The sequence below is a fragment of the Saimiri boliviensis genome, chromosome 7 (assembly GCF_048565385.1).
Source record: "Saimiri boliviensis isolate mSaiBol1 chromosome 7, mSaiBol1.pri, whole genome shotgun sequence".
NCBI lineage: Eukaryota > Metazoa > Chordata > Mammalia > Primates > Cebidae > Saimiri > Saimiri boliviensis.
The window spans coordinates 14,820,776-14,837,582 of record NC_133455.1 but is presented as its reverse complement, the minus strand read 5'-3'; the positions used below and the strand labels follow the sequence as shown (position 1 = coordinate 14,837,582).

At 39.7% G+C, this 16,807-nt stretch overlaps 1 protein-coding gene across 7 annotated transcripts in view; it reads right to left on the bottom strand.

Moving 5' to 3' along the window:
* Positions 1 to 16,807, bottom strand: part of TAOK3 (TAO kinase 3) — a 210,439-nt gene that overhangs the window by 28,518 nt on the left and 165,114 nt on the right. For 6 of the 7 annotated variants that reach the window (XM_039472335.2, XM_010342823.3, XM_074402172.1 and 3 more), the window contains 3 exons: positions 13,144 to 13,278; positions 3,465 to 3,701; positions 378 to 506 (listed from right to left, as the gene is read on the bottom strand). In XM_039472335.2, the coding sequence (XP_039328269.1) occupies positions 378 to 506; positions 3,465 to 3,701; positions 13,144 to 13,278 (501 nt within the window). Of the gene's footprint in view, positions 1 to 377; positions 507 to 3,464; positions 3,702 to 13,143; positions 13,279 to 13,519; positions 14,637 to 16,807 lie in introns of those variants that run through there. The other variant, XM_074402174.1, reaches the window with a different exon arrangement.

The following is a 16,807-nucleotide window of genomic DNA, read 5'->3' as shown; positions in this document are numbered from 1 at the left end:
TGGTGTGATCTCGGCTCACTGCAACCTCTGCCTCTTGGGTTCAGGCAATTCTCCTGCCTCAGCCTCCTGAGTAGCTGGGATTACAAGCATGCACCACCAGGCCCAGCTAATTTTTGTATTTTTAGTTGAGACCGGCCTTTACCATGTTGGCCATGCTGATCTCCAACTCCTGACCTCAGGTGATCCGTCCACCTCAGCCTCCCAAAGTGCTGGGATTACAGGCATGAGACACTGTGCCCGGCCAGCATTTTAGGTTATTTTAATGTAAAATTTGAGACTCACTGGACTAGAACACTGATCACAATGCAAGATGAGTGAATTTTAAGTTCCAACCATTCTAATGGCAACTTGGTGAGAACAAACACTAGTAACCTTACCTCTTTTATTTTTTCCTTACAAATCTTGTACTGCTTCTTTTGACTTTCTAAGAAAGTTGTCAAATCTTTCTTCTGCTGGGCCAAGATCTGTTGCTGGAACTTCTTCTCATCTGCTGCAGCTACCTTTGCCTGATAAAATAACAAATACAATGTAGGATGAATCTGTTCTTCACACAGAATTCAGTGGTCTATATTCTCCAATGCAGTAAGAGAGTCCATAAGTGCTAATAATGTAACATTTTTGAACAAATAATAAAAAATATTTTTTTCTGATTTTCTTGTGTCTTAAACAAAAAAAAATAAAAGTTTTCATCATTGAAAAATACATTCTGAATTATGGGAAAAATATGAAGGTGAACTATAAACATGTTTTATAGAACATAAAAATATTCACGGGATAAAAGGAGACCTAAGGAAAATTTTTTTTTGAGATTGGGGTCTCGCTCTGTCGCTCAGGCTACAGTGCAGTGGCACGAGCATAACTCACTGCAGCCTAAAAATCCTGGGATCCAGTGATCCTCCTGCCTCAGCTTCCTAAGTCCCTGGGATCACAGGCATGCAGCACCAGTCCCAGCTAAGTATTTTTTGAAAATTATCATAGAGACTGGGTCCCGCTATGTTGCCTAGGATCATCTCAAATGCTTGGCCTCAAGCTATCCTCTCTCCTCAGCTTCCCAAAGTGCTGAGATTACAGGCATGAGCCACCACAATGAGTCAGAACTAAGGATTATAATAAAGGTTTTTAAAATGTATTGTTGGTAGCCCAAAGGTTAGGTTGTCAAAATGTATAAATAACCACACCGGCCAGTTTTATTCCAAGAATCAAACTCTGATTAATTATTCCGACTATCAGATTTTCCAGTGGGATCATCTCAAGTGTAACTGGAGAGCTAATGGCATTTTGTTTTCTTTTTCTCTCTTTTTTTTTTTTTTTTTTTTTTTGAGACAGTGTTGCTTTCTCACATAGGCTGGGGTGCTGCGGCACAATCTTGGCTCACTGCAACCTCCCCCTTCCGAGTTCAAGTGATTCTTATGCCTCAGCCTCCCGAGTAGCTGGGATTACAGGCATCCACGACTGCGGCCGGCTAATTTTTGTATTCTTAGTAGAGACAGGGTTTCACCATGTTGGCAAGAATGGTCTCAAACTCCTGACCTCAGGGGATCCATCCGCCTCGGCCTCCCAAAGTACTGGGATTATAGGCGTGAACCATCGTGCCAGGCCTGGCATTTTGTTTTCTTAGGCACCTGCTGCAATCCACAACAGTCACACATCATGACACTTTTTAGGGTCCTAAATGAATAAAACATAGACTACATAAAAGGTAATCCAATAAATAGTGGCTCCTGAAAGTGACCAAATCTGTTTCTGGTAACCATTGGGTGAAGTATATATGCAAGGTGAGTGACTTAGGAGATAAAGTGGGAATTATGCTTCATGGCTCATTTTTATGTATCTTTTTCACCAGCAACTTCCATTATGGACAATTCTTCCATTATGAACAATTCTCACAACATATTTACCAAGTCAAATCCCAAGAAAAAATCTGACTGATTTATTTAATCAACATCATCCCTGTCTGGGCAGAGATTTTCATGCCAGACTGCCTCACAGATTGATGGCTGTTGGGGAAATGTTTCTTCTACAACCTGATGGTTCCTTCCATGTGGACACACACACATTCGGGGGACGGGGGGGTGGGGGTGGAGAGAGAGAACACGAACTCAATTATGGAAACACCCTGACACCATGTCCCCAGTCACTTCATCCCCAGGGAGCACATGTCCACCATATTTTTTCCACACTATGGAAGTCTCATGGGGGTGGCAGGAAAGGTGACTCGATTTTAGCACTGCCTGGGCAGGCAAGTCTGCTTAATTTTGTTTTCCTGAAGACATAAATCACCTCTCGTACCTAACATGTGTCAGTAATGAAGATGATATTATGACTATCTGCCTTACTCTTTTGTTTTTTGTTTTTTGTTTTTAGACAGGGTCTTGCTCTGTCACCCAGGCTATAGTGCAGTGGCACAATCTCGGCTCATTGCAACCTCTGCTTCCTGGGCTCAAGCAATCCTCCTGCCTCAGCCTCCCAAGTAGTTGGGACTACAGGCATGTGCCCCCACACCCACCTAATTTTTGTATTTTTTGTAGAGATGGGGTTTTGCCACATTGCCCAGGCTGGTCTTGAAAGTCTGGGCTTAAGAGATCCACCCACCTTGGCCTCCCAAAGTGCTGGGATTATAGGGTGTAAGCCACCATGCCTGGCCTTGTCTGTTTTAAAAATTAGTTTAGAACCTGGATGGAGAAGAGAGATGTTCCCTAGAAAACTCAAACAATTGCCGGACTCATTATTTGCTCCCTTTGGTCAGGGGCCCATCAGCTGTAGGCAGGTATTATCATCACTATAAGGGACTATCTGTAGAGCAGTTTTCTTTTGAAAAGGACTGTGGGTGTGGCAGATACAGTAACAGACTTGTGTTGTGCAGGTTCTCAGAAGATAGCAGCATCTTGTTTCCCTTTACTTGTACCCAGGCCACCATCAAAGGTTGGGAGGCCGAGGCGGGTGGATCACAAGGTCAAGAGATCGAGACCATCCTGGTCAACATGGTGAAACCCCGTCTCTACTAAAAATACAAAAAATTAGCTGGGCATGGTGGCGCGTGCCTGTAATCCCAGCTCTCAGGAGGCTGAGGCAGGAGAATTGCCTGAACCCAGGAGGCGGAGGTTGCGATGAGCTGAGACGGCGCCATTGCACTCCAGCCTGGGTAACAAGAGTGAAACTCCGTCTCAAAAAAAAAAAAAAAAAAAAAAAAAAAAAAAAAAAATATATATATATATATATATATATATATATATATATATATATATTTGAATGGACATGAATGTAATATACAATTTCAGTTGCTATTTTAGCTCTGAATCACAATTTTGTGTAGCCCCATAAATCCTGGAAACCCAATTCCCTCTCCCCCACCACCAGCAACAGTTTTCCTCCATCCCCGACTCCTGCCTCCTGCTAATATCCTGCCACTGACCCCAACAGGCCGGGCTTGGTTGTGGCATAAAGGTGTGTGTGCACACACTGACCTCCTTTTCTATGATAGCTACTTGCTTCTTGGCCAGCTTCTCCAGCTCGATGGACGAGTTGTTGGCATGCGTCTCCACCTCCTTCTGTAGCTTGAGGCGGTGCTCGTCCATCTCAGCCTTCAGCTTGTTCTCCAGGGCGATCAGCTGCTTCTGGTGCTGGCGCCGCATCCGCTTATAACCTGACATCTGTTCCCGCAACTCGTTCTCCTGCTCATGCTCATGGATCTGTCGTGTAACCTGAATTCGGGTGGGAAACAGAATTCAGGTCACCAGGTTCATGGGAGACAAGCTTCCAGGCAAAGTAGAAGGGCCCTGCAGCATAATTTTATCTATCACCTTCACCATCAGTTTACCTACTGTTTCTGTGAACGCTCACCTGTAGGGGGCACTGTGTTGGATAATCTTTCTGTATTTTATTCCTAGTCCTCAAAACCATCTCATTCACTCATTCATTTCATTCACAAGGTAGGTGATACCATCTGTTTTTTGTTTTTCCATGGAGTCTCACTCAGTCACCCAGGCTGGAGTGAAGTGGCGTGATCTCGGCTCACTGCAACTTCCATCTCCTGGGTTCAAGTGATTCTCATACCTCAGCCTCCCAAGTAGCTGAGACAATAGGCACGTGCCACCACACTCGGCTAATTTTTTTATTTTTAGTAGAGATGGGGTTTCACCATGTTGGCTGCACTGGTCTTGAACTCCTGACCTCAGGTGATCCACCTGTCTCAGCTTCCCAAAGTGCTGGGATTACAGGCATAAGCCACTGTACCTGGCTACCATCTCAGTTTTATAGATGAAGAAACTGAGTCTTGAAAGAAACTATTTATTCAGGTTGGGAACAGTAGCTCACCCCTGTTGTCTCAGTACTTTGGGAGGGTGAGGTGGGCAGATCACTTGAGGTCAGGAGTTGGAGACCAGCCTGGCCAACATGGTAAAACCTCATCTGTACTAAAAATACAAAAATTAGCCAGGCATGGTGGCAAGCACCTGTCATCCCAGTTACTTGGGAGACTGAGGCAGGAAAATCACTTGAACCTGGGAGGCAGAGGCTGCAGTGAGCCGAGATCAGGCCACTGCACTCCAGCCTGGGCAACAGAGTCTCTGTCTCAAATTAAAAAAAAAAAAGAAAGAAAGAAAGAAAAAGAGAAAGGAATTATTTATTCAGTCAAAATGTGTTTACATATTTTTGACAAACCATCACATATATCGTATGTTCACAGTAGCAGAGCTAATAAGGACTTGATTGGGAATAAGGCCCACCTCTGTCTGATTCCAGAGCCATGTTATTTCTACTATACCAAGATTTCCAACCAACACTACTGACAATGAGCTAGATAATTCTCTGTTGTGGGGGTCATCCTGTGCACTGCAGGATGTTTAGCAGCATCCCTGGCCTCTACCCACTAGATGCCAGTAGTACCTCCCACAACATGACAATGAAAAGTATCTCCAGATATTGCCAAAAGTCCCCTTGGGCATAAAATCCCTCTAGTTGCTCTAGTTGAGAGCTACCACACTGGTTTGTTTTCTGTTTTTTTTTGTTTGGTTTTTTTTTTTTTTTTTTTTTTTTTTTTTTTTTTTTTTAAGGATCACGTCTCTAACAGTCATAGACCTTTTAAACTAGTCTGAACATGATTTATTTCCTATTCCTAATATGAGGAGGTGAGTATGAGATCAAGAGATCTCTAAAATCATGTCTACCCCATCCCCTTCTCTACAAAAGAATGTTACCAAATTATAATACATCTATTTGCTCTCCTAAAGAGGATAAAGCATTGCTATGATTTTTGGAAGGCTACTTTTCTTAGTAACGTTAACTCATTTTCAAGTAAATATTGAACAAATTAAAGCTTGTAAATGTACATGTTGGTATCTCTTGCTCCTTTCTATTAAATCTTTTGTGATTTTCCAGTCCCTCCTTCAATTTATCTTCCCTTTATTTTCCTGATCACTTCCTCCTCATTTTTCCTGTTTTAGAAAAAAAATCTTAATTTCAGGATTTTGTTTTATTTTATTTTAATTTTTTTTTTTTTTTGAGACGGAATTTCGCTCTTGTTACCCAGGCTGGAGTGCAATGGCGCGATCTCGGCTCACCGCAACCTCCGCCTCCTGAGTTCAAGCAATTCTCCTGCCTCAGCCTCCCGAGTAGCTGGGACTACAGGCATGCACCACCATGCCCAGCTAATTTTTGTATTTTTAGTAGAGACGGGGTTTCACCATGTTGACCAGGATGGTCTCGATCTCTCGACCTCGTGATCCACCCGCCTGGGCCTCCCAAAGTGCTGGGATTACAGGCGTGAGCCACCACGCCCGGCCTATTTTTTTGAGATGGAGTTTCACTCTTGTTGCCCAGGCTGGAGTTGCAATGGCGCAGTCTCGGTTTACCTCTCCCTCTCAGGTTCAAGTGATTCTCCTGCCTCAGCTTCCCAAATAGCTGGGATACAGGAGCCTGCAAGAACACCATGCTAATTTTGTACTTTTAGTAGAGATAGGGTTTCCTCCATGTTGGTCAGGATGGTCTCAAACTCCCGACCTCAGGTGATCCATCCACCTTGGCTTCCCAAAGTACTTGGATTACAGGCGTGAGCCACTGCACCTGGCCTAATTCCAGGATTTTTATTTTAGTTTTGTTCTTCACTAAGTGATTTGGTCACTCCTATCTACTATAAGCCCCATCTTCCCAACCTAACACCCAAACAAGTTTTACAGGAAAATTTCATGCTGCTATTAATTTTCTGTACTATTTTCAGTTTACGGGTTAAAGTACATTTTATACAAAGAAGAGTTTGTTTCTATGTTCTTTTTTGAAGGTGGCCCTGCATACTAGATTGCGTCCTCATTATCAAGAGAGTGCTGTTCTGTAACTAGATAGTATTATCAAAATACACCATTAAACATTAGCCAAACTTTGAACCCTTTCCAGCTGAAACTAACACTAGGTGTCACATTCATTTCTCTTTTCTGAAGGATTATATTCTTTAAAGTATTAGGAATTAGAGCAGAGGATATTTCAAGACCAAAAAAGGATAGTATCACCCAAAAGGCCCCTAACCTTCTAAAGAAAATAAATGATCTATTTTGTTATCAGAAAATGTACTTTTTTAAGGGACCTATTCCAAGATAAAAGGAGGAAAGGAAGTCGTTTGAAATATATGTATCAATTTTACTTATTCATGCTTCTGTGTTTCTGAAGTACAACTTTAAGGAGAAAACAATTCTAATCAATAGAAAGGATAACATTTAGCCCTTTCTGAATTTAACTGTTTTTCAGAAAAATATGGCAGTAAAGTATCAGGGCTAGGGTACTGAATTTTAGTTGTATTTTAGCTAGATATTTTTTCTTTTTTTTTTTTTTTTTTTTTTTTTTTGAGCCGGAGTTTCGCTCTTGTTACCCAGGCTGGAGTGCAATGGTACGATCTCGGCTCACCGCAACCTCCGCCTCCTGGGTTCAGGCAATTCTCCTGTCTCAGCCTCCTGAGTAGCTGGGATTACAGGCACGCACAACCATGCCCAGCTAATTTTTTGTATTTTTAGTAGAGACGGGGTTTCACTATGTTGACCAGGATGGTCTCGATCTCTTGACCTTGTGATCCACCCGCCTTGGCCTCCCAAAGTGCTGGGATTACAGGCTTGAGCCACCGCGCCCGGCTTATTTTTTCTTATTTTAATATTCCTTCTTTAATCAGATTTCCAAAGCTGAGGCATGGCACAATCTAAGCTCTCAAGACACATTTAAAACTTGCCATAAGCATTGGCTTACAGCCAATAAAATATTCTCAGGATGGTCATTTCCCTAAACCAGGAGGCCTAAAGATAAAAGGGAAATGAGTTGTGTCAAGAAAATTGTCTATTTTAATTGGTGGGTGGGTCTCTGTAAAGAGGGTGGTCTTCTACTTGTACCAGATCACACCTGGTACAAGAATGTGGCAAAGAAAAATTACAAAGCTCAAACTGCTATATTGTACATCACTGAATTCCAGGAGAGACATTTTGCTTTTGAATGCTTCCCATAATGTGGATAATTACATTCTTGAACTCCTAATATCACCTTCTATTTGTCACAACTAAACTTTCTAAGCTTTAGATTGTCTTTTTGGGTACATATAGAGATGTTAAGCTTTATAATTCCATGTTCAAGCTGGATAGATGAATTTAAATTAAAGTATAACCAGGTATTTCAGTTGTAAAGTCTAACATGAAATATACAAAAATATGTTATTTACAGTTATATGTGCCTATGGGTCTTAAGTGTACACTGTGACTTTTAAGAATACACTATTTTGTCAATGAAATACAAAATAGTTGCCCATAACTTTTTCAGGCATATGGTTTTAAAAGTGCTTTCACATATAATTTACTTCTTTAATTTTTAGGCGGCCTTGGATTCCTATGGTTCTTGAATTGCCTGAGGAAATTCGTATTACCAAGGCAGAAAAAGAGTGACTACTTTCTGTTATAAAGTAATAGAGGGAATCAACACTCAAAAAAGTCAAAGCTACAGAAAATGGTAAAGTAAATCACAAATTGAGTAAGTCTGAAATGGAAGAAAGCTATAGAGATGTAGTGACTGTAGTTTTTACAATGGCAGTCTCAAAAACTGTGATTAACTAAATGTGGGCAGTACCGTCCTCCTGCACCCAGTGGGTTGCATGAAGAAAAATCTTATCTATCTCTTTCTATATAACTGACCTTGGGCAAATTACTTAATCTATCAAAGTCTCTCAGTTTCTTAATGTCTAAAAAGAGGGGACCTACTACTGTCTTCCTCAAGGTCAGGGAATTTCACATGTAAAAGTGCCTAGCAGTGTGTCTGACTCCCAGGAAATGTTCAATGTATGCTGGTTTCCTTCCTTCTGATGCCAGGCTCTGCGAAGCATGTCCCTTTGCCCTCCACTTAGTATTTCTGATGATGGACACATAGATCAGAATAAGTGGATCCAAGAGAAAGGGCACATTTACGGAACAAAAAACTATCTGTATCTAGATTGTGGATTATAAGATTATATGTAATTTCTGAATCTGAATTATTACTCATTTCATGTAGCTAGAATATGTAAAATATAATAAACAAATAAATAATAAATAATGAGTCATGGAAAGGAAGACCAGAACTTTTTTCTAAAGGTTCCTACAGCCGTTCAATTCTACTTTATTTAATTCCAGCAAAATTCGGCCCCAAAACAAACCACTTCATCCGAAGTGCAGCATGTCTCTACCGTGTATAAAACACTGCACTAGAAGGCTAATAAGCAACTTCCTGAACATAAAACAAGAACTTGATGGCTGATAATGTTACCCTCTTAAGAGATCAAAGCCAACTTACAAGATTAATAATATGTAAGAATCAAAATGATGCATATGATATAAGTGGCCACCTCAGCACTTAGAACAAATGAAATTTATAGCAAGTTCTTAAAAAGAATACAGTGAGTCATATTTTGGCATTAGATATTTAACATTCTATTCTTTAGAATACCTAAGGAAAAACTGTTTTTAAGTTTTTGCTAAAAGTGATGACTGATAACAGACAATTCTGCCTTTATAAAAGAATATGCTACATGAAGAATTCTAAAATGCAAACTTATATATTCAAATTCTTATTTGATAGCAGGGTTGGAGGTGACCTCATTCATTTCATTCGTTCATTCATTTATTCAACACACATTTATGAAGAGACTTTGATCATATGGGTTGGACAGGTAGACTGGACAATACAAGTGAGAAATGGTGTCAGCAATGACTGTAATGAGTTAAGAAGCCAAGAATGAGGAAAGAGACGTGCAATATTTTGATAAGCATCCTATGGTACACTGTCCAGGAAGAGAACACATTTTCAAGCATTTAGAAACAGAACTGGGCTCATGAGAGCTGAAACAGTAGCATTTACTGCTGAGGCTCTCATAGTTTTATTCTTATGTATCAAGTTCATTCAGGTATCCAATTTCACAATGAGCTGAATTATTAGGGTGCATTTTAAAAACTTCAAATGAAGACTCTCTTTTAATGAGTTTTTCTATCAAATCTGGCAAAGCCAAGTAGAAGAGTCTATATTTACATATAGAGAACAATAATACTTTTCTTCTACATGCCTCCTTGGGGATTCCCCTCTTGTGCCCTTCTCCCTGACATGTGTTTTAACATAAATTTGCCTGTGTCATGCAGTCACAGGTAAATTGTGTTAGAACATACATTAGGAAGAGGGGCAGTGAGAATTTCTTCACAAAGTCAAAAGCTGAACTCTGACAGATATGGTGCTCTTGATATTAATATCTCTACCATGGAAACAGCCAAGAACCAGGGACATTATAAAGTTTTCAGAAGAAATGACATCAGATGTAGCAACAGCTGAAAACACCCTCATGAGTCACTAATTTTATTAAAATATTAAGCTTTCTATAAAAAATCAAGGAAGGCACATCTCAAAGGCCCAAGAAGTCAGATTAGTAATTCTGTAGAACTATGCAAACAACTCCTTTTTCCAGATAACACATCAGCGCAGAATGAACTTTCCTACTGAAGAGGAAAAAGAAAGGTTAAAATAAAGATGCCATGAAATGCCCTTCCTTTTCCTAATTCTTCAAAATAAAGGCAATAATCTCTGCCCTTAGAAAATTATAATAAAAATTATACAATTGTAATAAAAATTACAATCTAAAGTTTTCTTAGGGTTTCCTCTGGTATCAAGGTTTATAGTCCTTCCTTATCCTTTGTTACAAATGCAACTGTGCAGCAGTACATAATACAAAAATCTCAGTTTTAAGGTGCTAAGATAATAAAGACATGTGGCAGTACAGGCCCATAGCCCATGGGCTTCTTCATATACTCGTCAATAACTTCATTCAAAAGCACAATGTTGAAAGTAATACTAAGGGGGAAAAGCACAAAGATGGGACTCTTTTAGGCTCATGTTGAAGAGGTAGCTCATAAACAAATTTTAGGAAGAGTAATATTTTTGTCAGTTTGCAAGCCAATTGAAAATATGCATTTCATCATTTATTTATCAAGTAATTGAAAAACTAATTTCTAAATGCCTTTTTTTTCCTGTTCACCTTTGGACCTCTTTGTGACTTGTTAGCACCTCTACTAAAAGATATTAAAGAAAGAATAAAACCAAAATAAATGAATACATATAGTATTGCCACCAACCAATAGAAGTAAGGCAAGGTTTCAACAATGACTTGATTTTTTAAATTATACTGGACTTCCACTTTCCCATGATCTTGCTCTTACTTTTACGTCATTTATGTCATTTTAGTCTTTTTCATTTGAGCTGGGATCCATAAAACAATAGGATTCATAATATATCTTTAAAAATTAAATATTCTATGCTATTCCAGTATCCTGATTTATATACTCCCATTGGTATTAGGCTTTAAAATAATATAGTGGGTAGGAGAATTGTAGTACTTGGCAATATACATTAAAAAATCCATACCAATAGTTAGATTGTTCAAAATGGGACACGGAATCATACAACACCATACCTTTTCCCTTCTATTTTTTTCCTCTCTAAAAACCACTAGATACAAATACCACTGAACTCTGATAAACTGCCATCAATCCCAACCATGACTCCCAAAGCACCACATTTAGAGAGGGTGCCCCACAAAAAACAACTTATTTTGTGGCTAAAGCAACAGCATATCAGCTACTCTGTTTTTAACTTAATATAGGGGCAGGAGCCTTTTAGCAAATCAAAACTCATTAGAGAAACTGGTTGCAGCTGTTCTCTGGATGGGCACTAGGAAGACTGCAGGATTCAGAGGGTTCCTGAGGACACTGCCCATAGCCCTGAGGTGGCCTAGCAGGGAAGCAGCTTTTATCATCCACAGACAGGAAGACTGTGATGGCTGATACACACACAAAGTAGTCCAGGGTGAGTTCACAGATGCCAGTGTGAGATTATTCTGGCATGGCTGTAGTAATCTCTTGCTGGGAGGTAGGAGAGGTTATGAATATATGATGTGGGAATGAGGGTGTGGCAAGAGAGGAAAGAGAACCTGTCCCAGAGGGGGAAAGCCACTTGGTATAATGTCTGCTTCACATGTAAAACCGCTGATGGTGTTTGGATGCTCAGAGCTTGTTATCATTTCTCCTCTCATTTCAACATGAACAGGTATGGATAAAGGTACAAGTCTCATACGACTTGGTGGTAAATAGTCATAGTTCTCTAAAGTACCATATTTCTTCTTTTGACAGATATCATGGCATGAAGATAATGATTATTTGATAATCTCATGATGCTTTATCTAGACTCAAAAGCATATTTTTAGGTGCTCAACAATCATTAGCAAATACATACTGGATATTTTAAGATCTCCATTACACAGTGTAGCATTCCTTTCAAATGAAAAATTGCTCATCAAAGGGATTATAAGAAAATTCTACATAAAGGAACTTAAAAGTGGGCTTATTTATAAGCAGTCTAAATTAAATTGCTTGCTTTTAGACAGCAGCAGGCATAGCAATATGTAGGTGCTTTAACTTCCATTTTTCCTTGTATCTGGATTTTTAAAGGTTGTAATCCATTATAAATCCGAAAGATAATCGAAGCCTTTCAAAGACTTGAGAAATAAAGTAGAAATCAGGTTTAAAAAATAGGACAAGAAAAATGATCATTTCTGGGTCGGCCTCGGATGATGTCATCATAGGTTCTAAATGTAATAGCCAAGCAGTGTACACTAACTCTTCCTGCCCATGTGACCTCTAACATCAATTTAGGCAAAACAACTAATATTTCAATCATTTTTTGGCTGAGAAGTGAGATTCAGAAGGAAAAGATTGAAGAGAGTTTAGAGTGGCAAGGATGAAACGATGTGAGTGTGTGTGTGTGTGTGTGTGTGTGAGCGCGCACGCGCACGCGTAGGGGGCCGAGGGGAGGAGGCATGAAAACTAACTCTTCCAGCACACACCCCTTTTGCTACTACAAGGGCATCCAGCAATCACATTTGCAATAGTAAAAATGCTGAAGAATCCTACAGTCTCTATTCTTTCACAATCAGCCCTATCCTCTCCTACAAAGCCCTTCTTGCTTTATTGGTGCCAGGAAATTCTTCAGGGGTTAAATGGGGAAGTGCAGCCACTACCATTGTTGCAATAAATAAATGAATGAACCAGAACGAACCAGCAATCCATCCCTGGGAAGCAAGTATCTTATTTTCTACAATTAGATACATTAGCCAGCAACCATATATTTTTAAAAATTATATTTTATCTTTTGATGTGTGTGTATACATTATAGACACATATGCATCTTTACAAAAAGCAGCACCACAGTGCCCTGCATACATATACATCAATACCTTAAAAAAATGTAGCATTATTTATTTCAATGAAAAGACAAACAGCTTTTAAAAAATTAGACAGGCTAGCAACTTCATCTCAAAGGCCCTATATTTTGCACATACAGCATATAAACACACACACACACACACACACACACGCACACACAAAGATTTTTTTTTTTCCCCATGCCATAGACAATGCTAAAATATCTGAAATCAGGTTGCTATGCCAACAGATTTTTTTCCTAAAAGGAATAAAATTATTAGGAGAGAGAAAACATTCTTGACTCTTTTTCTCCCATCCATGAAGCCGAGAAAGGCTCAGGGAGGGCGAGAGACTGCCAGATGGGGAGGAGGGGAAGGAAGGGAAGGTGGGTAGAGGGGTGTTTGCTTACCAAAGATGCTGATTTGATCGTGGCAAAGCGCTCTCTGTTCCGGTAGTGGAGGGCCTGGCTCTGAACTGACTGGGTAGGCCGCGGCTCAGGCCTGGGATCGCCGTGGCCCGCCTCATCCCTTATGAATACATGATCCTGCAGAAATGGATAAAAACAAGGAGAAAGTCCAGCTGTGCTCTTTCCTCGCCGGCTGCCTCTCTCTCACCCCTCTTTCTGCACAAGCACTGCTGTTTGAAATGCATAGTTTAGCTCTCTGCTAGTCCCCGCAGCTCCCACGGTACAAAATGAATAAGCAACACATTGCAGCCTTCAGTTAGGAATGTCAGCTGATCGCTAGTGGGATGCCTTCTGAATCCCTGGCAGGCTTTTTCTTTACCTCCAGAATTACATATATGCAAAAGAAAAAAAGAATAGAAAAAACAATGCAATGTAAAGACTCCTTAGAACAGTTTGCTTAAAACGCTGTAACCAGATAATTCCTTTAAAAATGTCATGTCCATGTCTAGCAAGGAGGATGCTGGTGGCTTTTAACATAAAAGCGAGCCTCCGCCTCATTCCCTTGAAAGATCTGCTTTCTCAATTTAATTTTATTTGAGATCTGTTCGGTAGGATCATCATTCTGCCTAGAACCAATGTAGGCTTGTGCTGAACAGCCTCTCTATCTTGTGCTGGGAAGATTCGGCAGTCACTGAGGGATCCTGCTTTCCAGTCATGATCGTACACAGTTCTAGCACCTTCTCTCTACAGCTTCTGAAAGGATTTTTTTTTAGATTTAAAGAGACAGGCGTACAATTGTAACCAAATGATACTTTCACAAATTCTTCTTCAACTCATCATCGGTATGGTCACCAGAGTGAGTAAAGCTGGAATTTAATGTCCTTGACTGATTTAATCAAGCCCAGGTTTTCTGATAGGCAAAGATAATTAATCTTGTTCTAATGCCCAGTGAAAAAATAGCATTCCCTGGAAGGATAATAATGGATGTTTCTTAAATGCAACTGAAATGACTTTTAAAGGGGAAAATGCTTTCAAAGGACGATGTTCCTCTCTATAAAAGATAAAGTGGTCAGTCATTAAGTGGCTATATAACCCTTCAAAAAAAAGGGACACTATAGTAATTTGTACCTCAAAAACATGTACAACCATGGGGGCTTTTAAAATAGTACATGTTCAGGATGGGAAAGGAAAAATTAATTCCTTATTTCCTTAGGGTTTTAGGAGAAACCATTTGTGAGAAGTCAATATTGCATTTTATCTATGACCACTTGAAATTTTTTATCATGGCTCTTTTCTTCATCACGAAACAAAAAGAAGTTTAGAAAATACAAAATTTTATTATAGTCTAAAGTTTTGAGGGAAATTAAATTCTACATCCAGATTTTTATGTAAAAGCCAAGACCCAAGATTAAATTGGACTGATTTTCTTTTTCCTTTTTTTTTTTTTCTTATTTGAGACGGAGTTTCGCTCTTGTTTACCCAGGCTGGAGTGCAATGGCGCGATCTCGGCTCACTGCAAACTCCGCCTCCTGGGTTCAGGCAATTCTCCTGTCTCAGCCTCCTGAGTAGCTGGGATTACAGGCACGCACAACCATGCCCAGCTAATTTTTGTATTTTTAGTAGAGACGGGGTTTCATCTTGTTGACCAGGATGGTCTCGATCTCTTGACCTTGTGATCCACCCGCCTCGGCCTCCCAAAGTGCTGGGATTACAGGCTTGAGCCACCGCGCCCGGCTTTCTTTTTCCTTTTATAAATTTAAAATGCTTTGACGGCCGGCGCGGTGGCTCAAGCCTGTAATCCCAGCACTTTGGGAGGCCGAGGTGGGTGGATCACGAGGTCAAGAGACCGAGACCATCCTGGTCAGCATGGTGAAACCCCGTCTCTACTAAAAATACAAAAAATTAGCTGGGCATGGTGGCGTGTGCCTGTAATCCCAGCTACTCAGGAGGCTGAGGCAGGAGAATTGCCTGAACCCGGGAGGCGGAGGTTGTGGTGAGCCGAAATTGCGCCATTGCACTCCAGCCTGGGTAACAAGAGCGAAACTCCGTCTCAAAAAAAAAAAAAGAAAAAAAAATGCTTTGACGTATTCTGAAGGTATCTACCATTACACCTATATTGAGAATTTTTAAAATTTTTGTATTATAGCTCAAATAATGAAGGGATCTTTAATAAACTTGCCATTGAGGGCATATATATCAAATTCAAGTATATACTATGGCCACACTGTCCAGTAAGATAGTGACTAGCCACATATGACTATTTTAATGAAAAATTAAAATTAATTCAATCAAAATTAGATCCAAAATTCAGTTCCTAAGTCATACTAGCTAGGTTTCAAGCACTCAGTAGCCATAGTTTGTGGGTACCATATCGGTTGGTGCAGATATAAAGTAGTTCCATTATTGCAGAAAGTTCTATAAGACCTTGCTGTGGGTTAAAAATGAATCTCTTAACCCATGTTTTTAAAACTTATAAGAAAATGTTTGAAGGGTTAGTTAAAATTATTCTAATTGAAGGGTCAGTTAAAATTTCTCGTGAATTTGAACTCTTTTTTTTTTTTTTTTTTTTTTGAGACGGAGTTTCACTCTTGTTGCCCAGGCTGGAGTGCAATGGCGCGATCTCGGCTCACCGCAACCTCCGCCTCCTGGGTTCAGGCAATTCTCCTGCCTCAGCCTCCTAAGTAGCTGGGATTACAGGCACGCGCCACTATGCCCAGCTAGTTTTTTGTATTTTTAGTAGAGACGGGGTTTCACCATGTTGACCAGAATGGTCTCGATCTCTCGACCTCGTGATCCACCCGCCTCGGCCTCCCAAAGTGCTGGGATTACAGGCTTGAGCCACCGCGCCCGGCCTTGAACTCTTATTTCACAAGGAAGAGTGAGAACATGTGTAACTGAGATTCATGCACTAGGTTTAAGGTTCTAAAGAAGGCAGCACTGAGACCTGATGCCATTTACATTACTGCATATTTGCTATTATGTTTATGTCCAAAATTCAACTTAATATTACAGTCTCAGAAAAGAAAGCAGCTCTTAAATGCCAGCAATCAGAAGAGATATGTTAGGTAGAGTCCTGTGATATTATAGCAGGCCTTAACAAGTTGCTAACTTACCAAGTACAGTGATTGAGAAGGAGACATCAAATACGTGGGCAATGGCTCAGTTTTACATTGTAATAACTTGATTTGTAAGGACAACCAATGACACCAGAATCACATTGTCCACATAACAGACCAAAACAAAATTTATTCATGTAACCAAATATGTGTAATTTTATTAGTTTGTTTTATCTCTGATAAATATTAACACCTCAGAAACATGGTTTAGGGCCCTGCTTCTCCAATTAAAAGCCGTAATATATTTTCTAAGTTTACTAAACTTGAGGAAGTTGAAGTACACCGGAAAAGTTAAAACTTGAAATGACATTTATTTTAGTTGACATATGTGTAATTAAATAACTAGAGTATATTATAAAATCGTGCTATTTTTGTAGTCCAAAGAATAGGTTCAAAATTTTAATCCACTTTAAATATAATAATGCTAACAATATAATTCTTTGCTTCCCCCTAAATTTTTTTACTTTTATATAAAATAATTCTTAGTTTTCCAAATTAATTTCATAACAGAGATCACCATCACTAAAAGTCTTCAAATACTATACAAAAAA